At 44.1% G+C, this 27,096-nt stretch overlaps 1 protein-coding gene and 1 pseudogene across 1 annotated transcript; one reads left to right on the forward strand and one right to left on the reverse strand.

The window, feature by feature from the left end:
* Positions 1-1,862: 1,862 nt before the first annotated feature.
* On the reverse strand, positions 1,863-25,521 carry LOC142185482 (sodium- and chloride-dependent neutral and basic amino acid transporter B(0+)-like). The gene is made up of 15 exons (XM_075260912.1): positions 25,454-25,521; positions 23,811-23,832; positions 23,044-23,194; positions 21,766-21,897; positions 20,680-20,841; positions 18,594-18,705; positions 18,059-18,191; positions 10,805-10,945; positions 9,857-10,085; positions 8,340-8,465; positions 7,317-7,435; positions 6,283-6,382; positions 4,637-4,746; positions 2,277-2,444; positions 1,863-2,030 (listed from the first exon to the last, which is right to left on the reverse strand). Exons 1-15 carry the CDS (start codon positions 25,519-25,521, stop codon positions 1,863-1,865), a joined length of 1,941 nt encoding a protein of 646 aa, XP_075117013.1.
* Positions 17,364-17,462, forward strand: LOC142185767 (U6 spliceosomal RNA; annotated as a pseudogene).
* Positions 25,522-27,096: the final 1,575 nt, after the last annotated feature.

Raw genomic sequence — 27,096 nt, forward strand, 5'->3', positions numbered from 1 at the left:
CCTGTACTCCGTACACAGTAACATTCAGAGGCAGAACCAGCTCCCAATACAGAATCAAGGGGAACAGTAAAGGGACGCAGAGCCCAGCGAATTGAGTTCAAGCTACTAACGTTAACATTCAAAGCCATCCACAACCTGGCCCCTCCATATATCTCTGAACTAACCCCCCGCTACCTGCCCACACGTAACCTCAGATCCTCCAATGACCTCCTACTCCGCTCTGCTCTCATCCGCTCCTCACACAACCATCTCCAAGATTTCTCCCATGCATCTCCCATACTCATAAACACTATCACCGCACCGCCATCTGTACAGTCTCCTCCTCTCCTTCTGTCTCTACCCCCCTTCCCTCATAGATTGTAAGCCCTCGCGGGCAGGGCCCTCTACCCCACTGTGCCAGTCGGTCATTGTTAGTATTATATCTACCTGTATATTCTATGTATTGTATGTAAACCCCCAAATACATGGAATTAATGGTGCTATATAAATAAACAATAATAATAATAATAATAATAATAATAATAGTTTCACAGAAAGGAGCCAAAATCTGTTAATAAAGTATATTACAAAATTTATTAATGACACAAACACTTCCAGAAATAAAGAGTTGTCTTAAAGTTTACTCTGACTCTTTTAACTGTATTTCATCATTGTTACTGTTACCAATTTATCAAAAAAGTTTTTTTCTTGTGAATTGTTTCTATTCACTTCTATTGGCCAAGGATTCAAGACAAAATGACTGTACAAATGAAAATGTAGCGTAATATGGATCCATAGGCCGGCTTGTGCTGCTCTCCAGTCCCAGAGTAAAGCCATTGACTGATATCTATTCATGATATTCATGTTTATCTCAACCCACAAGCAAGCTCTAGAGCAGGGGTAGGGAACCTTTGGCTCTCCAGCTGATGTTAAACTACAATTCCCAGCATGCTCCATTCACTTTCATGGGAGTTCCAAGAACAGCAGAGTAAGTATGCATGCTGGGAGTTGTAGTTTTACAACAGCTGGAGAGCCAACGTTCCCTACCCCTGCTCTAGATTATCTCCTATCATTTACCCCATTTGCTCCCAATGTCCCCCAATCTGGGCTACCTAGCTGTCGGGCTAGACCACACTGATTCTTGGCAGTATCTTCACGGCCGAGTCTATCCCAATGTGTTATCTTTTTTTCCACAGACCCATCGCTGGCTCTCAATGGGAGAGTTGAAGTGTGAATAAAGACTTATATGTAGTGGCACATTATGGGGCACCATTAGTTTAAGAGATTACTGTGTGACACTATTATTTTCAGAGTGGGATGCAGTGTGTGGCACTTTTATATTAAGGGAGGGACTTATAGGATATGCTACAAAAATGAGATGCTATGGATGAGTAGAGTAGAGAATGGATGAGAATGGCAACAATGTTTCAGCCATTACATTACAGGGATCCCAATCATCTTTCTGTTGCCCGAGTCCCATTACTAAGAGAGCTGATATCCCCTGCTAGGACAGCCCTAGTTCATGGCAAGAGCCGGGCAGCAGCTATTAGCAGGGCCCCAGGACTGTTTCTGACCGCAAGATACTACTGAAAAATACATTTATGTTGGAGGCATTTTAGCAATCTGTGAAGGAGTCAGCTAATATTTCCATGTAGCTGTCTAGTTGGCTCCCAGAATGAATTTTACTGGTGGGCCTTGCGAATCCCAGTATGATGCTGGTTTTAGGCAAAGTTCGCCAAGACAAAGTGACTTGTGCAATTTTACAAGGTTGTAACATTGTGACATATCTCAAGATTACTCTGTACAATTGACCCGAGGAATTGCTCTAGCCCTTTGCGGAAAGTCCAAAGAAGATGTAAATGTTCATATTCAATACATCCAATTCAGTCTTTCTGAAATGAGACGTTATCAAATCCGTTGATGTCCGGGATCTCAATCTCTTTATTGTCTTCCTTGTCAGTGTTGTCCTTCATGTGCTGATACCGCTCCCCACGATTTCTTGGCAATCGGGGGCCCCAGTTTTCAGTTGGTCGACAACATTTTGCTATGCGCTGTGATGGCAAAACAATAACAACATCAAAATTTCTATGTAGGATATAAAATATATTTACATCTAATCTATACGCAACAAAGTGGCAAATATTACAATATAACAATGATATAATAGTACTCCGCCAATTCAGAACAGCACAGCTCCACATACTATGTAGTGGCCATGAACGGTACTGCAATGCTGCTCCCATTTACTCTCTGGGAGTTCAGAGACTACCATCAGTATTAATGTTCTGGATCCTTACCTGGAAAATATTACCAGATGATTGAATGACTTTTACAACAGCTATAACGGGAATCCATATCAGGCAAAAAACAACCATAAGGAAGCCAAGTATGATTGCCCATTTGGGATATGCAACACCGCCATATCCTGCAGCCTCATAGGTGACCAGTGACCAGACTAAAATGACCTGTAAAATGCAAAAGTAAAAATTAAATATTTGCTATGTATTTTCGGGAAATACAAACTAACCAGAGATGGGTGAACATTGCAAGATGTTGCATGAAAATAAGTCATACTTGTCTTCCTTCACCTATCCTGGGGTCCCTCAAGGCTTCTTCTGGCCTCCTGGGTGACGTGAGAAGACTGTGATTGGGTCTTAGTTACACATGGCACATTGATGTCATGACGCTATGATGCAAGGATCGTAATGTCGATATGCGCTACCTGATGGCTGAGGCCAATTCACAGGCTTCAGCGATCCCTTGAAGTTGGATTCGGAAAAGGTTGGAAGTCCCAGCGTATAAGAATCATTCATGAAGGACAAACTCAAAAAAATTGGGGCTTGGTCCTTGGAAATTTGTATCGAACCTGGCCAATTTTCTCAATTATAATACTCACCACTGATAAATATAATCCCATGACAAGTCTCCTGCATAGATATAGAAAGCCAGTCCTATGGTCGGCTAGGTAGATGAATATGAGATGATAGATACAAGATGGAATGGAGTGTAAAGTATAAGTGGGAACTCAATGTAAGGAAACTGGAGGTAAAGATATAGATAATCTCTGAAAAGATTTATCATAGATGTGACAAACTTGACATCTAGATTCAAACTCCAGATAAGTTGAGGTCAAGCCAAGATCTGACCCAAGTCGTGGTTTGAACTTGACCAGGGACATAGACAAAGCAGTAGTTTAGTGAAGGATTAAGGGTCAAGGATCAGGTCAGCAGATGCAGTCAATGCCGATTTCACATAGTCGAGATTGGGTTAGGAAACTCTTCATGTAATGGCTGGATTTACTGGCCTGAAGGCAGCTCAGATGCACTGAAGTGACAGGTGACGTGTGAATGCAGCCTTATAATGTGGGACCAAGATGAGACCGAAAAAGTCTTATGTTGTAATGTAAGAAATATATACATTACATGTTACAGATGCCATCAGATATTGGAAGGAAGAAGTTTATCAAAGATAGACCAAATAGACCATAGACCAAATCAAATGCACCTACTACAGTATTTTGCATGGGCGACCATGACTCCTTGGTTTATACAAGCAGCCCTCACACAGTGCAATTCCATCCAGTATACAATACATGGAGTCACAATATACTGGAAATCCCAACTTCAGCATTAAAAGTATCTCGATGCAGGCAGAGATGTCGTGTAGTTGTGTTATTCAGATAGCAAACTGGAAGTATTTGCAATGGGTTCTAAGATAGCGCCACACATGCCAAATAGTAATACAACACAAAAAAATATGTGCACGTACAAGGGTGATACATCCAAATGACAGAGGATTGAAAAGCACAAGACAAGACACTTAAAGGGATTAGTGTAATGACATTATCCTGCTGCGGGGTTAACTTGTAATACGGTATAGAAGGTAAAACCAGGCAACAGAAAATAAGGAGCCCTGTCAGTCACTTGTGATGTATTAACCTAACGATGTCAAAGTAATGTAATATAAACCTTGTGTGGGTTGGAACGTAGCACCTATTTGTTGGCTGTGTGAATACACAAGATCTGGAGGATATCACTGAATTTTGATATCATTGATCTTGGTATAACATCCCTAGAGAAGTCCATTGCATTCTTTGCACGATATTCAGACTTTTCCCTGCTGATTTAACCTTAGGACAACGTTGCCAAAAAGCTGCTTTTTTTGCAGATTTTCCTGTGGGTTTTTGAGTCAAAGCCAGGACTAGACTGAGCAGAAGGAAGAAATATAAGAACTTCCTAGAAATGTCCCATTCCTTTTGAAACCACTCTTGGTTTTGACTCAAAATCAAGGTATGCAACAAAAAAAGCAGTATTTCTGCAACATGGGGCCGCAGTCGTATATAGTCAAAAGGCAGTGGTAGAGATTGTTTCAGCCGCCAGTTGGAGCTACTATATGATTGTGTCTATTGATAACTGAGTACTTAGACAGTAAAGAACCTAGATAGATAATAGATAGATAGATAGATAGATAGATAATCGATAGATAGATAGATAGATAGGAGATAGATAGATAGATAATAGATAGATAGATAGATAATAGATAGATAGATAGATAGATACTTGATAGAGATAGATAGATGATTGATAGATAGATAGATAGATAGATAGATAGATAGATATTGAGTGAATCTTAGAATCAAGGAATAACTGAAACTTACAGCTAACAATACAGGGGACACAAAATACCAGCAGATTCTCCACCACAGCCAGAAGATCCAGTGCTTCTTTCCAAGCATCATCTCTATATCCAGGATTACCCGATTACCACCTATTGGAGTCCAATAACAATTATATTCTATTATAAAGAAGAAGGTAATGTATTGATAGAGTGTATTAAACACAGTGGGAACTAATCCTGTCTAATGGGTAGACTGAACAGTGTAAAAAAAATTTTTGAATGAGAATTTTTTATCACACATTAGTACATATAAGTTATGTCTTTCTCTTCTAAGCCACATCCATCTTCCCGATAAACCAGCAAAATGAAAAATATGTCTAAGGCTAAGGCTCCATGTATTGAAATTCAGCTAAAAACAACAGCTGAAAAATCTGTGAAAATGCGTTGTACATTTTTGGTTGCATTTTCTGCTTTTTTTAAATATTCCTGAGAAGCTGTCTGATGGCGAGTTCTATGAGTCTTATCTCTGGTGTCCTATAAACTTATAAGAGAAGCTGAAATCTTATCCTACTAATATTATAAAGGTGAAAGTTTGTGTTTTTGGATGTTTGTGGGTTTGTGTGTTTGGATGTTTGTTTCTCAATCACGCAAAAACCGCTCAACCGATTCGCGTGAAATTTTCCACAAACATAGTCAATCACAGACATAAATTCTTGGCAGGAGCCGCCGAAAACCAGAACTCATAGCAGCACGCCTGCAATCCCACACACTTCTTAGCATAGCAAGCCACAAACTCCCTATTGCCTCCTCCGGGCTAGCCCCTAACCCCAGGTAATAACATTTACATATGCTTTTTTTTTTTGGGGGGGGTGCCCCACAGGTGGGGGCCATTGGAGGGGGGGTCTGCAGAAAAAGGGGGGTCGGGATGTCGACCTAGGGTGCCGTGGGAGGGAGAGGGGGTCTGGGGCGTTGCGGAGGGGGGGGAGGGTGCGGAGAGGATGGGGGCACAGGGGGGCCCAGTGGTGTAGCCGGGGCCATGGGAGAGAGTGGGGGCCGGGGGCGCCAGGGCGTGAAGGGGCATGAGCACGGGGGACGAGGGTGGTTGCGGGGAGCCAGGAGCAGACAGTAGGTAAAAAGCCTGTGGGGACAGGCAACGAGCAAATGGGACAGGAGCGCGCAGGAGTGGACGTGGCAGCACACGACGGATCATAACCAACGGCGAATGCCGAAATATCAGTGGCTCAGCGCCAACTCAAACCCGCAGACGAAGTCGCGGCAGATGCTAGTCAGTTTATAAGAATGTATCTTAAATGAATGTTTTATGAGCACGTTGGACAGACGCAGAGATAAGACTCACAGGACTAACCATCAGACATCTTCTCAGATGAAGAAGGAGACAGAGAAGCTTGCACTATATGAGAAAGGAAAGGCTGCAGAAGAAAAAGCAAGTTTTTAAATAAAACCCTGACAAATGTTCTCTAATAATGCAAAACTTAATAAAACGGCTGGGATAGAAGCCTCAAATCTTATGACAAGTCCCCTTCAACATAAGAACATGTTATGTACAGTAAAGAGAGTTGTAGATAAGATAAGTTACATATCTATGCAAATCGCAGCACAATATACTCCAACCATACAAAAAATATATATTATTATATGGATATGAAAATGTTTGTGGGTCTGTACCGTATATCCAGATGACAGCCACCAATTCCAGGACCGCAGCAAACAGCAGCGCCCATCCTCCACAAAAAGAGTCAATGAGGTTCACCCAGTATATGCCAGACTACAATGAAGAGGACAGTTACGTACAAGCTGTAATATATCACCATCATCAGCTTGGCTTATGAACATATTACCATAATTAGTATTCTCCACATTTGGCCTATTTGGAACCTTTCATTGGTTTTGGTTGGGGACTGTATAATTCTTGGGTGTTTAGTTCCACCATATAAAGTGTGAAGTATCTACAGCCATGTTTCTTGACCTTCTCAAGCCAAGTATCCCCTTGTGAACAAAGTTCCAACCAAGTAGACCCAATGGACAATGTGGTTTTAGTCTTGTGAGAAAGAAAAACTGGCACACGTGGGGCATTAAGCAAATTCTTTGGCTTGTTGGGGGCACACATTAAAACTTGGCAGCGTGTTTTAGCTTCCTACCAGCCTAGCAGCCATTGTGACTCAGTATTTGAATATGATGGGTGGTTTGGGTGGCACCAGTTCCCCATTCACTAAATCTGCCACTTGCAAAGCAGTGGGTCCCATCCATGGAGCATGGGTGCCATTTCCCCTGAGATACACATACATTGGGTTGAGAACTACTGATCTATAGTACGTACATCATAAATGGCCTATGGGGTCATTTACTCTTATATATAGTTCACTCTCCAGATAAATATGACCCACTATGCTACTTAGGCTCTCTACTGTCAGGTGGGTGGTCCGTGTTTGCATGCCCCCATACAGGACAGCCCATCTAATGGCATCTAATGGCAATAATTCTCCAGAAATTGTGAGTTACAGAAAAAGTTACAACTGCAGCAAAAATTGGATTTCATGGAGGTGGTAAAAGTTCCTCTTAAAGAATCACAATTTTATCTTTACGTAAATTTGTGCAAAACTTATTACGTTTTGCCCCTTTGTAGTAAATTTTAAGGCATGTCGAAATACACTTAGAAAAGTGCAAAAAGTAAAAGTCAAATAAAAACCTTTTACATTTACCTGACATACACAAGGAAGCCCAAGAAGAAATAACACAGCACATATCGCTGCTGTAAGGGGAATCCTCATTTTCTTCATAAGTTTTGGAAACACGTCTTGTATGGTAGTTGTTAGAGTTTCTACAGGTATGAAAAATAGAAATACATTTTAAAACCTGACGCACAAAACTGAGCTAGAGACCCCATAGTCAGTAATCCATAGGAATATGGGGCCATTTTAACTTTAGAAAGGGTGCGCAACCACAAGACCTTCACTCTTCAGTAGAGTCTTTGAGCTAGCTGCCACCATTGGTAACTCTACTGACAACCCTACTTGCCATAGATGACTTATAGATGTCCAGTTTGACTATTAGACCCTGGAGTGTTCGTTACGGTTGGGTTACTATTATGAATGGGAGCTGACCTGCAGTGACTCATCTTGGCCACTACACCAAGACTGGAGCCCTCTACTTCCACCCCCATTCTCTTTGTGTGTTCAAATGTCAACAACTGCTGTGAAGAGCTGAATGACTGGGGAGTTAGAAGCCAGAGCCCCCACTTATACTAAAGACCTTATAAGGATAGGTAATGAATATTATTAGTCCCCATTAACTCCAATCAACCTGCCCAATATTCCAACTGCTCTTCCTCATACAGTAAAGGGGTTCTCTAAAGAGGCTTTCAGTGCTTACTTTCTGAGTTTTATTGCAGATGAGCCACTTGTTTCTGAGCCCCTGAGTCACACTTCCACTTCCCTCCTCTCCTGTGTTTACTGCTAGTTACCTGTATTATGGAGACTTTGCTATTATAATGATATTTTCAGACAGCCCACATAATACAGGTAACTAACTGTGAAAACAAGAGAGGAGCTAGATAGATGCTAGCTCCAGTCACATGACCAGGGATCAGAAACAACCTGAAAACCCATGGTTCGTCTGCAATAGAACTCCAGGGAAGTAAGTACTAAGTCTCCATGGAGAACTCTTTTTTGCTCCTTTGGAAAATTTGTATCTACAAAGCAATTTTTGAATTGTGTTCTACTTACCTATTAGTGCAAACTGTGAGTCAAGTCCCAAAGCCAACAGCATACAAAAGAACAGTATAGACCAGAGGGGAGAAATCGGCAACTTTGCCAATGCATCAGGGTAAGCAATGAATGCCAACCCAAATCCTACAAGAGACATAATTTACCATAATTTATCAAAGTAGTAAACAGTACTATTAGCTAAAATTAAAAGGATTTTCCAGGAGTTTCCTGAGCTATTGATAATCTGTTCTAAGGAGGTTCACCTGTAGGAGTTCAAAATCAGATCAGTGGTAATGGAACTCCCACCAACCCACTTCAATCAGATGATTGAGGGGTCCGCACTGCCCAACCAAGACCTGTGGGCTCTATACGAAGCTTAATGCCATGCAGCAGCTGGTTCTGGTATTACAGAACATCATATACCCATTAATTTGATGATTTACCCCGGTGACTTGGCAACTTTTTCTGAGCTGAAGAAAGGTCATGTGATTGAAAAAAGTCCTTCTGCAGACCTGAAGAGCGTGGCCCTTTGCAAAAGCTGATTGGGTAGGGTGTCCGGAATCGGACCCACACCGATCTGATCTAAGGATAGGTCATCAATATTTGAGACCTGGAAAATCCCATAGTCATATGATATCACTAACATTGAAGGTCAGACACTTGCTTGTTCTCAGCTGTCCTAAGAGATTGTTAGCCATCATGTCATAGGTGATGTTTCACCCAATTGTCTGATTGTCCCCTAAGGTAAAGATTAGAGATGAGCGAACACTAAAATGTTTGGGGTTGAAATCCAAATCGAACAGCCGCACACTGTTCGACTGTTCGAACGGGTTTCGAACCCCATTATAGTCTATGGGGGGAAATGCTCGTTTCAGGGGTAAGCAACATTCAATCAAATTCTACTTACCAAGTCCATGAGTGAGGGTCGGGCTGGATTCTTCTCCCTGTGCAGCGTCCCCGCGTCCTCTTCCGGCCTTGAATTCACTCTGCTAGGCATCGGGCCTGGGCAGAGTCGACTGCGCATGCTCGCACTACAAGCGGACATGCGCAGTTGGCTCTGCCTAGGCCGGATGCCTGGCAGAGTGAATTCAGAGCCGGAAGAGGACATGGGGACGCTGCACGGAGAAGACTTCTAAAGGTAGGAGAAGAACCAGCGTTGATTGGCCGACTGTATAGCATTCTGCCAATCAACGCTGGTTCTGCATCGAATCTTACCTTCGAACAGCGAGTGGTACTTGATCGAGTACGAGTATGTCGAATACCGTATTATTCGATCGAACACCTACTCGATCGAGTACTACTCGCTCATCTTTACTAAAGATGCCCACCCTAAATCTCTGGGTCACTTCCATATGTTCCTGGCAACTAATCGGATTGTTGTGAATATCAATACATTAGGTGTATATATTATTCCTTTACCATGAAGTGAATATTGGTGGTAAGGTCAATAGGTCTCCATATTAATAACTGAACCATGTAATTGAGCAGAATTATGAATGAGGAGCAGAGAATATATTACTACAAGTATGCCATACCTTCGTTCACCACCTCAGAAACCTTTTTTCCTGATACCAAAGCCATGTGTCCAAGGATGGAGAAGATAGCGAATCCTGCAAGGATGCTGGTCAGGCAGTTTATTACGGAGACAACTATGGAGTCCCAGTAACAATTGTTGTTGAATTTGTTATAAGACGAAAGAGCGATTAGTCCTCCCCAGGCCGTATTTAGGGAGTAAAATATTTGGGTAGCAGCGTCTCTCCAGACCTGGAATGAGAAATAACCATGAGATTCAATGACTTTATGCAGAGACGTTCCCTGAGAAGTTTCTTTGTAGAATTATAATCCAGCAGGCAGATGCCAGGGACAGACCAATATCGAGAGACAAATGTTCTAATTTGTATAATGAACAGTTCTACCATTTTCCTGTATTCTTTCTGTATCAAGTTTTCTAGATCTCTGGCTGGGTTCACACCTGCGCCAAAGTCTCTGCTGGAGTACTACAACTACTGAGGACATTTATCTCCAACACTTTCAGGTTGGAAAGTGGTCAATGAGATCCACCGATGTCCAGGACAGAGCCGAACAACTTAGATCACAACGCTAACATGAACCTAGTGTCTGATTGTTGTCATTCATGCTGCTTAGTTTCAGTGGGTAAAAATTAGTTCATGGTCATGTAATATACGGTCCATGGTCATGTGATGGACACACAGGTGCACAGCTCGACACAGTATTCTTGGGTCCACTAGATAAAAGGATTCCTGGGGTCCACCCTACAACATCTCCTAGAGAAAAGACCATAGTATCCTTCAAAATTCAGTGTCTTTTGCTGGACCATTATTGTGTTAAAGCCTGGGCCCACCAGAAGATCCTGATGCTCCTGATCCTGTTGCTCTTTGCAATGCATAGGTTGAACTACACACTTTCCACCAACACTATGCCAAAATCTGTATGGACTATCGATAGGACAATGAAATACTCACTTCACCATTATTAAGCTTTGTAATGTCAGACTGTTGACCAATAAAATATTCAATGCCATCTCTGGCTCCTTCCAATGTTACCCCTCGGACGAGAAGAATAATAAGAACCAGATATGGGAATACTGCAGTGAAATACACCACCTAAAGGGGAAAAACATTCCAAATGAGCTACGGGTAGAGCAAATTGTGACTGGTTTCCAAATATATCTGTAGCCATGTAGCTATACTTTTTTCTATTTTTGTTGACTTGGACTATGGACTGAGCGAAATAGCAATTATGTAATATCTGAGAGCTCGGCAGGCCACAGGCCCCAAAGGTGTGCAAGACACATATCGTCATATTAATGAATACTTGGAAGTCCAGGGGACTGTTGGTCCATCTGTAAAGTTATGGCAGTAAAGCTCATGATGGCAGTGCATCCGATACCCAGTGCAAAGCAGAGGTCTTGGTTGCAAGAGATGGTACAAAAGCCCAAAAATGTTTGCATTAAAGGGATTCTATAATTAGAATCCTGTTTTTAACTAAGCCCACATCGGAATAGACTTATTCTTCCCTACCTTTAGACTTATTCTCTGTGCCACCGTTCGGTAGATATCCAAGTTTGTCGTAATGTTAATGAGTCTCCTCCACCTCTTCTCTCACGTCACTGTCACGTCTTCGCCCAAAAGCGCCAACTGCGCATGTCCATCAGCCATATTCCTGTGGCCTCTCCTACTTGACCACAGGAAAATGGCCAACGGACATATGTGTTAGGAGTATTTTGTGTCGTGGGTATTGGTACACACCTTCTGACTTGCACGCGCGCACTGCTGGTAGGCAGCTTTATCTCCTGGTTGATTAGTCTGTCCTCCCATTTGCACCTGGGAGGAGTGGTCTCTACTCTGTATTTAAACCCATGCCTCCCTTGGTTCTGTGCTGAGTGTCGCTTTTACAGAGCTAGGCCTTAGCAGGAGGAGTAGGTGGTTATCTGGGATAGAGGAAGTTCCGTGGTTGGTTTTTGGGAGGTTTGGGTGAACAAGTTGGTGTGTGTGTTTTACCTTCTGTGTTCACCAATCCTACCTCAGTGTGTTATTGACTGTGTGAGTGAATTGCCTTATCCTTTGATTTCTACTCAGTTTCCCTGTGTTTGTTTCCTAGTGTAAGGTTCCTTCCCATATTGGTTTGGGGGAATCCTTTCCCACATTTTTCCTGTGTGCTGCTTGTGTTGTTAGTCAGCGCACACCCTTGTCAGTCCCTGTCAGTAGCAGCTTCACTTGTTCGTTAGGGGTGACCCCCTTTAGTCTCCAGTCCCTAGAGGTCTTATAGGGCATTCCTTCTCCCACTTCCCTCTAGGCCTACGGAATCAGTGAGAGAGGAGCTGTCGGGGTCAGGCTTAGCCTGAGTACAGCCGACCCACACCCGTGAGGCAGGGACCGGGATAGCTAGTGGGAGTAGTGCAGGGCGAGATTTCCTACTGCTATTCCTTAGCCCCGTTGCAGCTACCTGGACTGACATAACAGTACACTCAGCCCAAAAAAAAAAAAAAGGAAAGGTTCGTTTGCATTATGACGGACCTGAAACAGTTGTACCAGGCGGTGCAGCAGATCTCCACTGAGATGGAGGGGATCAAGCTACGAATGGATGCCATCCAAGCTTCTGACGTATCTCAGTTACAGCAGTTGGCTCAACACACAGCCTCTCAGGTGGAGGGCATACAGAGGCAGGTGAGTAGCGCCCCTGTGGGTCGGCCTCTGGAGCCAAAAGTCAGCTTACCTGAACCCTTCCGAGGTAAGAGGTCAGATTTTTTCCGATTTCAAAAGGACTGTCTTTTGTATTTCCGGCTACGGCCGTTTTCCTCCGGTTCTGAGGTACAGAGAGTTGGGATTATCATTACTTTATTGAGAGATGATCCCCTCATCTGGGCACATTCGTTACCAGCCGACTCAGCTTGCTTACTAACTGTAGAGGCGTTTTTCTCCACAATGGGGTTACTGTATGACGACCCAGACAGGGTACGCACGGCTGAGTATAACCTACGACGTGTGGTGCAAGGGGATCACGCTATAGAGAAATATTGCACAGAGTTTCGTAGGTGGGCAGCAGAAGTACACTGGAATGACCCCGCTCTACTTAGTCAGTTTGAGACAGGACTCTCAGACCAGGTTAAAGACCATCTAGTTTCTCACCCTGTTCCGGGAGATCTAGATGAGGCCATGCAGCTGGCAATTAGAGTGGGACGGCGCCTCCGGGAGCGTGGAGACGAGTCCTGGGGGGGGTTAGCCCTCCTCAATTCTCTGTTTTTAGAGAGGACCCGGGGGACCAACCCATGCAGATTGGGGCCATTGTGCGAAGTGCTAGACCCAAGAGTGAAGGGTCCCGCACAGTACGCTGTTTTGTGTGTGGAGGGATGGGACATGTAGCAAGGGTATGCCCCTCCAGAGAATGGTTCGCCAAGGAGAGTAATAACCCCAGGTCTATTGAGGGTAAAGGGAGAAAACCTACTAAGGAGGGAGGTGTGCATATTTCCTGTACTCAGACTGCCGGGTTGACCCTTGAAGGATGGGTAAATGGGCAGAAGTGCCGGATTTTGGTTGATTGTGGTTCGGCAGTCAACCTTATTGACTCAGAGTTTTGCGAGCAACTAAGGGTGAGTCCTTTGGTCTTGAAGTCTCAGATACCGGTGTGGGCTATTGATAAGACCCCTCTACAGCAATCTGTCATCTCCAAACAGGTGGAGGGTCTGGAGTTTGTTGTGGGTGGCCACAGGGAAGAGATTGACTTGTTCTTGTTATCTAAGTTACCAGCACAAGTAGTGTTGGGGTGGCCCTGGCTGAAGCAGCATAACCCTATTATCAACTGGGAGACCGAGTCAGTAGTTTCTTGGGGGCAGGGGTGTAATGGTCGATGTCTGCCCATATCCGTTATGTCTTTGTCTATAGACAATTTGCCTCAAGAAATATGTGAGTTCAGGGAGGTCTTTGAGGAAAGGGCAGCCAAGACATTACCACCACATCGCACCTATGATTGCTCGATTAAATTTATACCTAATGCAGTGTTACCCAAGACAAGGTTGTACAATCTCACTATACCGGAGAGGGAGGCGCTCAAGGAGTATATTGAGGGGAGTCTAGAGGTGGGGCATATTTGCCCATCTAAGTCCCCAGTAGCAGTGGGGTTTTTCTTTGTAAAGAAGAAAGATGGAGGGTTGCGCCCTTGTTTGGATTTTAGGGAGATTAATAAAATCACGGTGCGGAATCCCTATCCCATCCCGTTGATCTCGGATCTATTCAGCCAGATTACGGGAGCTCGCTGGTTTAGTAAAATAGATTTACGTGGGGCGTATAACTTGCTGAGAATCAAGAAGGGGGATGAGTGGAAAACAGCGTTTAACACACCCCTAGGACACTTTGAGAGTCTGGTGATGCCTTTTGGTCTAACCAATGCGCCCGCGTTTTTTCAGAATTTTATTAATGATGTACTAAGTGCCGTAATAGGGAGGGGGGTTGTGGTCTATCTGGACGATATACTCATTTACACCCCGGATTTGGAGACTCATTGGGAGAGAGTAAGAGAGGTTTTAGATCTCCTGAGGGTTAACCAATTAAGTGCTAAGCTGGAGAAATGTGTGTTCGCGGTCAATAAATTATGTTTCCCTGGCTATATCCCATCGGACAAGGGGTTCGAGATGGACCCTGAGAAGGTCAGGGCAGTCTTGGAGTGGCTGCGACCTGAGAACCTAAAGGCGGTCCAACGGTTCTTGGGATTCTCCAACTATTATCGCCAGTTTATTAAGGGATTTTCTGAGGTTGTGAAACCCATCTCGGACTTGACTAAGAAGGGGGCTGACTGTGCTAAGTGGTCGCCAGAGGTGCTAGCCGCGTTTGAAGAATTGAAGAAGCGATTCTCGTCCGCTCCCATTTTGAGACAGCCGGATGAGAGGTTGGCCTTCCGAGTGGAGGTGGATGCCTCCTCGGTGGGGGTGGGAGCAGTACTTTCTCAGGAGTTCGAGGAGGGTACGCATCCCTGTGCCTTCTTTTCTAAGAAATTCTCTGCCTCTGAACGGAATTATGACATCGGAGATAGGGAACTACTGGCAATAAAACTAGCGTTCGAACATTGGCGTCATTTCCTGGAGGGGGCCAGAAGGCCAGTCCAGGTATTTACTGATCACAAGAATTTGGTTTATCTTGGGTCGGCGAAGAGATTAAATGCACGGCAGGCCAGATGGGCTCTATTTTTTGCACGGTTCCACTTTACCGTGACTTATGTGCCGGGTTCGAAGAATGTTAAGGCTGATGCTTTATCCCGGTATATGTCGACCGAGGAGGAACGAGAGGCGCCTGCCACTATTCTTGGGGATGGAGTGGTGGTAGCAGTATTGGGCGCGAAATTGGAGAAGGCCTTGATCGAAGCGCAACACGCTGCACCTTCCAAGATACCTAGAAACAAGCTGTTTGTCCCAACTACTCTCCGACAAAGTCTCCTGAGGGAGTGTCACGAGTCGGTTCTTGCTGGTCACCCGGGGGTTTCAGTGACCATGATATTGGTGTCTAGGAATTTTTGGTGGCCAGGGTGGAGTAAGGATGTCTTGCAGTTTGTTCAAAATTGTTCGGTCTGTGCAAGAGCCAAGGCGTCGCATACCTGTCCCCACGGTCTTCTACATCCATTGGAACCTCCTAAGGCACCTTGGACTCATCTGTCTATGGATTTCATCACGGGCCTTCCGGTGTCTAAGGGTTTCACGGTCATTTGGGTAGTCGTTGACCGCTTCACGAAAATGTGCCATTTGATCCCGTTTTCCAGGCTGCCATGTGCCAAGACACTATCAGAAGCATTTATTAAAGAAATTGTAAGGTTGCATGGTCTTCCTGAGGAGATCGTTTCGGACAGGGGTCCGCAATTTGTGGCTAAATTCTGGCGGGCTTTTTGCAGCAGGTTGGGAGTTACACTGTCGTTTTCCTCCGGGTTTCACCCGGAGTCTAACAGGCAAACAGAGAGGAAGAATCAGGATGTGGAACAGTTTTTGAGGTGTTTTGTTCGAGAGAATCAGAATAATTGGGCTGACTTTCTTCCCCTGGCAGAATTTTCCCTAAACAACCATGATTCCAACGCCACAGGTACCACACCTTTTTTTTGCTCCGGTGGTAGACATCCTGTTTTCGGAGTATTTTCTTCCATTTCTTCCCCAGTTCTGGAGGAGGAGCTATTTTCTAAAAAGCTGCAAGGGGTATGGTCCCGTATCCGAGAGAATCTGGTGCGGGCGTCGCACCAGGCTAAGGTCCAGGCGGATAGGAAGAGAGGAGAGTTGCAGTTCTTCCCTGGTGAGATGGTTTGGTTGTCCACCAAGAATATCAGGTTGAAGGTGCCTAGCAAGAAGCTGGGTCCCAGGTTTGTGGGTCCTTTTAAGATCATCAAGATGGTAAATGAAGTGGCGGCACAGCTGCAACTACCTAAAAGGTGGAAGATAAACCGGGTGTTCCATGTCTCCTTGTTAAAGAAGGCCAAGAAGGGAACGTCTCCAGTTAAGGTTCCACCAGTTTCTGAGTCCGGGGAGTATGAGATATCCCGAGTTCTGGATAGCAAATATGTTCAGGGGAAGCTACGGTATCTGGTGGCATGGAAGGGATACGGTCCTGAGGATAATTCTTGGGTTCTGGAGTCGGATATGTCAGCCCCCAGACTCGTGGAGAAATTCCATAAGGAGTTCCCGAAGAAGGATGCTCCTAGAGAATCCGGAGTCTTCTCCTTGAGGGGAGGATCCTGTTAGGAGTATTTTGTGTCGTGGGTATTGGTACACACCTTCTGACTTGCACGCGCGCACTGCTGGTAGGCAGCTTGATTTCCTGGTTGATTAGGCTGTCCTCCATTTGCACCTGGGAGGAGTGGTCTCTACTCTGTATTTAAACCCATGCCTCCCTTGGTTCTGTGCTGAGTGTCGCTTTTACAGAGCTAGGCCTTAGCAGGAGGAGTAGGTGGTTATCTGGGATAGAGGAAGTTCCGTGGTTGGTTTTTGGGAGGTTTGGGTGAACAAGTTGGTGTGTGTGTTTTCCCTTCTGTGTTCACCAATCCTACCTCAGTGTGTTATTGACTGTGTGAGTGAATTGCCTTATCCTTTTGATTTCTACTCAGTTTCCCTGCGTTTGTTTCCTAGTGTAAGGTTCCTTCCCATATTGGTTTGGGGGAATCCTTTCCCACATTTTTCCTGTGTGCTGCTTGTGTTGTTAGTCAGCGCACACCCTTGTCAGTCCCTGTCAGTAGCAGCTTCACTTGTTCGTTAGGGGTGACCCCCTTTTAGTCTCCAGTCCCCAGAGATCTTATAGGGCATTCCTTCTCCCACTTCCCTCTAGGCCTACGGTATCAGTGAGAGAGGAGCTGTCGGGGTCAGGCTTAGCCTGAGAACAGCCGACCTACTACCGTGAGGCAGGGACCGGGATAGCGAGTGGGAGTAGTGCAGGGCGAGATTTCCTACTGCTATTCCTTAGCCCCGTTGCAGCTACCTGGACTGACATAACAATATGCATTCAACGCTTTTGGATGAAGATGAGACGGTGACGCAAGATAAGATGGAGGCGGCTTTGTGTGCTCGATTAGCTAGCACATATGCTGAAGATGGAACGATACAGAGAAAGATTAGCATGGCCCCTGAATAAGAAGATGGAGGCGGCATTGGATAGTTTTCAAGCAGCACAGGGGACACCCCCTGTGCCGTTTGAGCATGGGGAATGTCCCCTGTGCCATCTGGACACTCATTAGCTTGGCAATGAAAACCTGGATATCTACCGAACGGCGGCGCGGAGAAGAATTTTAAAGGTGGGGAAGAACAGACTTTCCAAAGGCTATTCTGACGTGGGTTTATTTCGAAATGGGATCCTAATGATAGAATCCCTTTAAACATAATCCTTTATACTAAAAAAAATCAGCAAAAGGCATACATATTTTGTGGACCTCTGTATATATATACAAATTACATCAGTACACATCACGCAACACAACAATCTGAATCAATGACCAGCCAAGTAACAGCGGCAGCCTGCTAAGACCAGGCAGCGGAGTAACAATAGACAGATGTCCTCTTATCACCGAGGCAATCTGATATTCCTAATAGCGCACCAGTGGAAATACTACAGGACTGGAGAACAAGCCATTGCCCGAGTAAAAAGACCATGAGGTTGGCATCCAAGTAAAACCTACTGAGTCTATGCCTCTTTGTGCGCCAACATCAAGCATTGGCATATGTTACGTTACAGGTACACAAAGTAATAATACGCATTTACCTTTCCAGATGATTTTATCCCTTTCACCAAGGCAGCAGCAGTTATAATCCATGCCAACAGCAGGCAGAGGGCCAAGTGCCAAACCACCTGTCCTGTCTCATCCATACCACTCGATCTCTTAAGAGCTACTTTGCTGAAAGAAGGAAAATATGACTTAAAAGAGAAAATCTGTACAATACCAAATACATACTGTATGACGGCATGGTCTGAGAAGTCATGTGACCTCATTGATAAAGTGTAGCCCCACATAAAGGAGGTGTCCCAACTATACAACCACTGTCCATGTGCTCCACATACAGAGTAATTCATGTTACCCTATTTCTTAATGTTCCAAATAGTACACCTATACATTAGAGTAACATTAATCCAACCAGACTATTGAAAATGGGAACCCACATTAGGTCTAAGGGTCATTCCACTTTTTAAAAATTATCTTTGGACTATTTTGTAACATTTACTTCCTTATAGCAGAACACGGTTCTAAAGTTCTACGAAACATTTCTAGGAGAACATCAGGATGAAGACAGATACTCACTCCCAATATTGTTTGCTGGGTAATTCGGTGTCATTTCTAATAGAGCAGGTGAGGTTATCAGCCCACGATACATTCATCGTCACTGTGCCATTCTCCAACGTTTTGTTGCATCCTAGGAAATAAAAGCTACATTTCTTTTGGGATATTCTTCTTGTGTGTAGATGTACCAATCACATCAATAGGTGATTCCAGAATAAAACATTATGTATGGTGCAGCATTTAGGGTTAGGACTCATGAAAACAAATGTGTTCTAGATCCATTATATGGAATATGGAGGTATCATGAGGTGCACAGAAGTCTTACTGTTGACCTTACAATCCATATGCCATGTTGTGTATGAGGTGTTCCACATGGACAATATTATTATAGTGTTCATGTAATGCGACCGGCTCACCCTAAGCCACTAGGGCGAGCTGGCCCTATATTCCCAAGAAGCCCAAAGACAACCAATGGAGAAGTCAAGAAAGCAGGTGGGAAAGACAAAGCTGCAGATCTCCCTATAAACCAAACAGGCTGCAGTGCTTTAACATCGGATCTGTCCTACGTTTCGTGAATAGAAAGACCAGAAGCAGTACTGAACAAACAGGGGTAAATGTTGGTGGTCAGGACAGATTACCTATGAGAACAATGTATACCAAGAGGCTTGAAGACTAGGCTGCAGACACTTGTCAGATAGCATTGTGCCTTATCTGGACAGAGACGACAGGGGTAGACTCATTATTGTAGGAGAAACTTGGAAAGGACTTGGGGTGAAAGCAATGTTTACAGAGACCAGTATACCAGATCCAGAAAATTTCACAATCGCCATCGGAATTCCGAACACGATCTTTTTAGGTGGGATAGAGATCAGTGATTATTTACCACAATGCTTTGCTACTGGCCAAGCATTGTGGGAAAAGCTAAGAATGCTAGCCTTCACACTGAGTATACGCTCTGCTCATTCTGAGCAGAGTGTATACTCAGTGTGAAGGCTCCGCTGCGGTTCCATAGGAATGAATGGAAGCAGCCAGCACACAGCCTTAACGCCCTGCGCGCTGGCTTTGTCCATTCATTCTAATGGGAGACTAGCTAACATCTCTATTAGCTACTTACCTGCAGAGATGGCTGGTCCGGTGCCTGGTGTTCTCGTTCTTCTTCGCCTCGCTGCCCCTGTCTCCCAGGGTAGTGTTTAAAGAGCTAGAAAGAAGGCGGGACTTGTGGCTTAGGAGAGTGTGGGTGGGTACAGGGTGGGGAGACGTCATGTCTGGTACCTGCCCACACTCTCCTAACCTGGGAGGCAGGGGGCAGTGAGGTGAAGAAGAACGAGAACACCGGGCACCGGACCAGCCATCTCTGCTGGTAAGTGGACACCAGGGGGGACTAAGTAGCTGGAGGATTTAAAAAAATCCTCTGGATACTTAGTGATTAAAGTGTTCAATTGTTAGATTCCATGCTGTATAGTGAATAGGATTGTTTTTAAAATCCGATCTCCGATTAGTAAAAAAATCCCATTGACTTGCATTGGGATCGGAATTGGGATCGAGATCGGGTTTAAATGAAAAATGATCGGAAATCGGATTTCAAAATCGATCCTGAAAAATCAAGATCGGCTCAACCCTAGTGCTAAGTGTTCTGGTTATATTGTGAACGCAAAAAACTTTTTTACTCATTGATTTCAATGTGTTCCGCACAGAAGACGGAACTCATTGAACTCCATGGGAGTCTGTTTTTCAGCGCTGATTCTTTACTCGAGTTATTGTGGCAAAATCAATGCCACAAAACTCAGTGTGAATGCACCCTTAAAGGGATTAACCCTTAATCAACGCTTCTCACATATTCACAGTAGATATGATGGCTGTAGAACATCTACCAATGATAAGAATACAGATGGTGCCCCCATTTCATTGGAGTAACTAGCCTAGACTGCATGCAACAGCAACAGCTCCTTTTAAAGTCTATGGCACTGAACAAGAATTTTCTCTTGGTTACAATGTACACATATGCATTCCAGGGCATGCATCTATTATTAATGTAGTATCATCCTCATAGACATCATTACCGATATCCCCCATCCATTAACACAACCATCATGACCGGTCTTCTTACCACTTAAGCTGCTTTGACAATTACTGTCGGCCCACTCGAAGCAGTCAGACCATGGCAGATAACTCCGAAATGAGGCAAATAAATAAAATAGACTATAGGCAATAATGACATTGTAGTATATGGATACCAACGTAGATATCACCACCATGGTAACGCCAACACCTAGAAAAGGGAACAGAACTTGTTATGTACATCAGCTCATGTTTACTGTATTAGCATATCAAATGATTAGTAAAAATTGTGTGAAAATCCTGAAGCATGTGTGTCAGGACAGCAAGGTGACTCACTGGTTAGCACTGGTTCTTTCTGGTACAGGGTGATGTGAATTGCAGGGGTGTGACTGTTTTGTACCGGAATTGGAGTAGCTGTTATTTCAGGATTAGCTGTCATGTATGTGCACATGAGCAGTAACAATACTTCTGACATAATATTACATATACTATTATTGTCAGCAGTTTCCCTCTCTGTAGGTTCTATCTATTGTTTCCAGTTCTCTTTGAAGACTAGCTGCCATGGACTGCGCACAGTACAAAGAGGAGAATCTGTTAGCTTACTTTCTCTCTCAGCCCTAGGATTATGCAGGATAGTTACAGAGAAATACTGATCTGCATTGATGTAGATAAAGTACTTGGGATGTGATAGAAACTACTTATTTAGCTGCAGCATAAGCCTCTAAAATCTGTAATTCTGATTTTTTTTTTTTTATTCCAACAGCCCCTGCCATACATATCCCCCTCCCTTGTCCTTAGACTTTGATAGACATGTGTAATCTGATATATATGACCTTCATTGCTCTAGAGAGGTATGAAGCAGAGATTTCAGAGTGAAATTCAGTTATGGAGAGAGTGAAGCATTTTTCTCTGGTTACAAAATTATTTATATTCACTAATACCATTGATTTACGCAAAGTTTGCCTAAACAACAGTGACCATCGAACTATACTTGGGTCAAGGTAAGGGCTTATCTTTATATAGGTATATAGGTGATAAACTGTAAAATAAAATGTATAAGTAAAGGAGGTTAGTTGGTTTTGGGGATTGGCGTCTGTGGGTAGGGAAGGACTTCATTCAGTTAGTTCACCCTTACCTTGGAAGAGTGGTGCAATTCTCCATATTTCAATGGGGCCTAAACTGGCAAACTGTCCGAGAGCACACTCAAGAAATAGTAAAGGTAATCCAGCGAGCGCCAGCATAATTGTGTACGGGATAAGAAATGCTCCTAAAATGAGAAAAAGTATAGAGATTATTGCAAAGTGTATGAAGTTTCCTGGATTACCACCCTTTGTAACACATATCATGGGCTAATAGTTCAATCTGCAGCAATGATGTCTTGTAGAGATGAGCGAACACTAAAATGTTCAGGGTTCGAAATCCGATTCGAACAGCCGCACACTGTTCGACTGTTCGAATGGGTTTCAAACCCCATTATAGTCTAAGGGGGGAAATGCTCGTTTCAGGGGTACGCAACATTCGATCAAATTCTACTTACCAAGTCCATGAGTGAGGGTCGGGCTGGATTCTTCTTCCTGCGCAGCGTCCCCGCGTCCTCTTCCGGCCTTGAATTCACTCTGCTAGGCATCGGGCCTGGGCAGAGCCGACTGCGCATGCTCGTACTACAAGCGGACATGCGCAGTCAGCTCTGCCTGGGCCCGATGCCTGGCAGTGTGAATTCAGAGCCGGAAGAGGACGCTGCGCAGGGAGAAGACTTCTAAAGGTAAGAGAAGAACCAGCGTTGATTGGCCGACTGTATAGCATTCTGCCAATCAATGCTGGTTCTGCATCGAATCTTAACTTCGAACAGCTAGTAGTACTCGATCGAGTACGAGTATTTTGAATACCGTAGTATTCGATCGAATACCTACTCTATCGAGTACTACTCGCTCATCTCTAATGTCTTTTTCTTGGTGGCAGCATTGATGTGCCCATGTAAAAGACGTATAGCATATTGCTAAGGTCTGTAGCAGTGATGAGTCCATATAGAACACATCAGTTGGCCTAAGCGGCATATGGGACACGACCGGTAAAACCAATTATTACTGCTGACCTATATCCTAGATCAGGGGTCCTCAAACTGCGGCCCGAGGGCCACATGCGGCCCACCAAGCACTTCTGTCTGGCCCCGCCGACAACGCCGTTAGGCGTGCATTTATAATTAAGCTCCTGGGGAGCTCGGGCCAGGCCATGGAGCGCACTTCACTTTACCTATTGGAGGGCACCGCTCCCGATGTCTGTGCGACCTGCTCTGCCTCCGGCCCACTGTTTAAAAAGTTTGAGGACCCCTGCCCTAGATCATCCATGTAACATAAATGGAACCAAACTACATTGTGTGAACCTTGTCTAAGTTCTACATGTTATTACACATTACCTCCTCCATGCTTAAAAGCAAGGTATGGAAATCTCCAGACGTTTCCAAGTCCCACTGCATATCCCACTAGAGACAAGAGATAGTCTGCTTTGCTTGACCAGAACTCACGCTCTTCACCTTCTTCAGTGTTGGCCACACTCACGTCATCATTCTGGAAATACAATGGGGCAAAGCTAAGTTTACATTTGGTGGCCCGAAACACAATGGTCACAAACACAGTCTTTATATACAGTTTCGACACATCAATGGGATAAAACCAGGAAACAAAATGAAGTGCTAAGCAAATACCAAGGCCAGTTTCACATGGCCAAGTCTCAGTCTATGTATCTGTGTATCGACTGGATTTACCTCTCATTCAAGAACACCGCTGTTCGTCTCACCACAAACCAACATGGAGACTCCAACAACAATACACTTAGTTACTCGGTAAGGTAGGCTGAAGGTTTAATTTCTCTCCAAAGAGGAATCTATATATGAAGTATTTATAGCAATTCCATTGGATGTCATAAATACCTGATAAGTGGAAGTCACACCTCTGGGACAAAGGTCCCTTGACCCCAAATGGCTGCTGTACAGTATCTGCAAGCTGCATTGTTTTCTATGGTGGATGGCTTTCTCTACTTTTTCCCATAAGTTTCATAGTTTCCATAGTTCCAACTTTCTTTTAAAGTCAATCCAGCTAGTTGAGGCTTTGCATTAGGAAACTGGGCTCAGGAAACCCAATAGGAAGGTAACCGATAGATGGGACCAGTGTTGGACTGACTCACCAGAGGATCCTTCAGTTGGCCCCTAGTAAAACAAAGCCCCAGGAGAAGACAACCCCATTACAAGTGACTTACTGTAGACAAGCATCTACAGTCGATTTCTTAATAATTTATGAGCACTCATGAAATAGGTTATATTAGCACTTGATGAAATACAAAGATTATCACATAATAAAAATAGACTTCCGCATGTTCTACATACTTGTAGCTTGGGCTTCAGAAGCTGTTCTTCTGGTGGACTCAAGAAACCCTAGTCCAACACTGAGTGGATCCGCCATATAGGTGGATATTCCATTAGTGCTTCCTTTAACAATATTTAGCATAATATGTACTATTTCTATTATGGATCTTAAGTCCCTCATACATGTTAGAGCAGGTTTTGGAAGTTTCGGCAGGTTTTCTATCCCACAGTTAAGGCTATTATTCTCTGATCAGTGGAGTCTGCAAATGATCCAGCTGGAAATTATTGGGATATATGGAAGCAGCTCTTCTCCAATTCATGTAATAGATATAGAGATGGAGAATCCAAACACCACTGCAATATAGTGAAAGAGCTGCTCCCAGCTCTGGACATCTCTATAGCTTGGAAACCAGATCATCTGATCATTGCTGGGTCTGGGTGTTGGACTCTCACCAATTAGATACTATGACCTATTCTGAAAACTCCTTGGCTTGATTGAGCATGCATATGATCCTAAAGGGAGTCTATCATTCTAAAACACATATTTAACTAATGGCACGTTGGTATAGCCTTTAAAAAGGCTATTCTACTACAAACCTCCATTCTAAGCTTCTCCCCGCTGTTTTTGCTAAAATTGGTTTCTTCTGTTATACAAATTATGATCACGGAGCAACGAGGACAATCCTCCTGTGCTCCGAGTACCCCCGCGTCATAATTCTCCACTGCCCCTTAGCTGCTTATGTTCACTCCCCTCCTCCTCTTGGCCAGAACTTCTGCCTTTTGCAGGCATTGAACGCAGCACTGTACGTAATCGTCTCTGCCACTTTGGGTTTTGGCAGAGCCAACTGCGCATGTCCGGGCAGTCATTTTCTGGTGGTCTGCTACACGAGTGCACAGTACGCTCATGTAGCAGACCAGCGTACAGCGCTGGGTTCAATGCCTGCGAAAGGCAGAAGTTTTGGCAAGGAGGAGGGGGGGAATGAACATAAGCAGCTAAGGGGCAGTGGAGAGTTATGATGCCGGGGGTGCTCAGAGCACAGGGTGAACGCCCCTAGTCCTATTTGCAAAACAGAAGAAACTGATTTTAGCAGAAATGGTGGGGAGAAGCTTAGAATGGAAGGTAATGGAAGATAAAGTGCCATTAGTTAAAAATATGTTTGTCTAATGATAGACTCCCTTTAAGATCAGATGCATGCTAAGCCAATCCAAGGGTGCATATGTAGACAGCTATGAATTGTGTATGTGCACTTAGGGAATGAATGACAATAGTTCATTATAGTGACTCATAAGAGAACATCATCATAGAAATTCCTAAGAAACACATATGTAAATGATTCTGCTGATTCTTCTGATGGGAGATGAAGGCTAATGGGAGCATGGATATTTCTGAGAGTAATGCTGTCAAAGGCAATCTAATAGACTGGGATGGCAGCTAACAGAGAACAATAGACTGTGGCCTCCTTACCTAAATGGATATAATGTATGGATGTAGAAGAGCTGGGTAGGTTGTTTGATATCAGACGAGAGATCCATGATGTTAATTTTCACCGGACCATAGGTGAACCTATAGAATATTCTATACTTGCTCTGTACGCTGTCATTATAAATCAGCCCTTCAATAATCTAAATCTTTGCTCGAAAATTTGAATTACAATGTAAAATATATCAGAATTTTTGAATCCGAAATCTATGCCAAGATACAAGATGTATATTCCGGGGCGGATGAATATATTAATGCAATAAATTCCATAGGAAGATAAAAAAACTCACAATGTAACAATGTCTCCATTATATAGGAATAACTTACATTTGCTGGCGGCGATTGTGTCCTGCGGCATCTCATACATCTCGATAAGGATAGATTTCCCATGTCTTCTATCAGAACAAGTCACACGATGTAACCTCTGCCTGGAGACTGTCACTAAATGGAGGGTGATGCAGGTATACAGCACTTATAATTAAGGACGACAATTGACTCCCTGAGATTACTCAATAAAACTCCAACAAAACGCCTAAGACACAATGTCCTATATATAATTCAGTATGCAAATACTAAAAGTCGTACAACTGGGTAGAGGCGATAAGACCAGGAAAGAACACAATTGCTGAGTTGCTGAGTAACTTATCCCTTCTTCAGGGCCCTGATAAACTTCTTTGTTACTTTGTAGACTTCTTTGAACAATTTTGCAAAATTTTACAACTGCTTACACCATCTTTAAAAAGTGGGTTGGTAAGTGGATGTGGACAGACTATAGGACTGATAGATCAAACGTGTTCCCTTTGAGGATAAAGTGGCATATGGCATGGAAAGGATCTAGCATCTTGTAGCGAGGAGCGCACCTTCCCTGGCCACTAAGTGGTAATGGTTTTACAGACCCGGCTGGCCTTCTAGTTGTGGAAGTGTCCAGAAGGGGGAGATTCATGGGGATATATATCTGGCCTGAATCTTGGCACACAACAGAAAGTTAACGCTAAGTCCGAGAGCAAGGCATGACCTGGAATCCGGGAAGGCAGACTGAGTGAAGATAATGGAGATCAGGGAGAAACAAAAGAGAGCACTGAGAATGGACTCCCCTATACAGTATAGGGCACCTCTCATGAGGCGAGGTTTGGCGGCTGCCTCGAAAGGCACTTTCAGAGGGGGCGGCGCCGCAACAATTTTGTCACTGCTAGCACATGCTTCGGGCCTGTATGGAGTAAGTCTATTGTTCCACTGTGGGCCATAATATAGGCTGCAGTGGCTGATCTGGGGCATAATAGAGGTTGCAGGGGCCACTGTAGGGCATAATGGAGGTTGCAGGGGCCACTGTGGGAGATAATATATATATATATATATATATATATATATATATATATATATATGGGGTCGCGTGCATGGAGAAGTGGGGAGTCAAAGATGTCTGTATTGCAAACTTTACAGAGTCAAGTCGCAGCTGGAAGAAGTGATCATGGCGGTCCAAAGGGAAGAGACGGGAAATGTGGGAAGATGTCTCCTGTAAGTAACAAAATATTACTGCACTGTATTCACTGTAATGTTACCACTAGCACACACCCTCCCTCTCTGCTGCCTGAAGCGGACGATCACTCCCCCCTCCCCGGTACTCAGTC

Source organism: Leptodactylus fuscus, chromosome 11 (genome assembly GCF_031893055.1).
Source record: "Leptodactylus fuscus isolate aLepFus1 chromosome 11, aLepFus1.hap2, whole genome shotgun sequence".
Lineage (NCBI taxonomy): Eukaryota > Metazoa > Chordata > Amphibia > Anura > Leptodactylidae > Leptodactylus > Leptodactylus fuscus.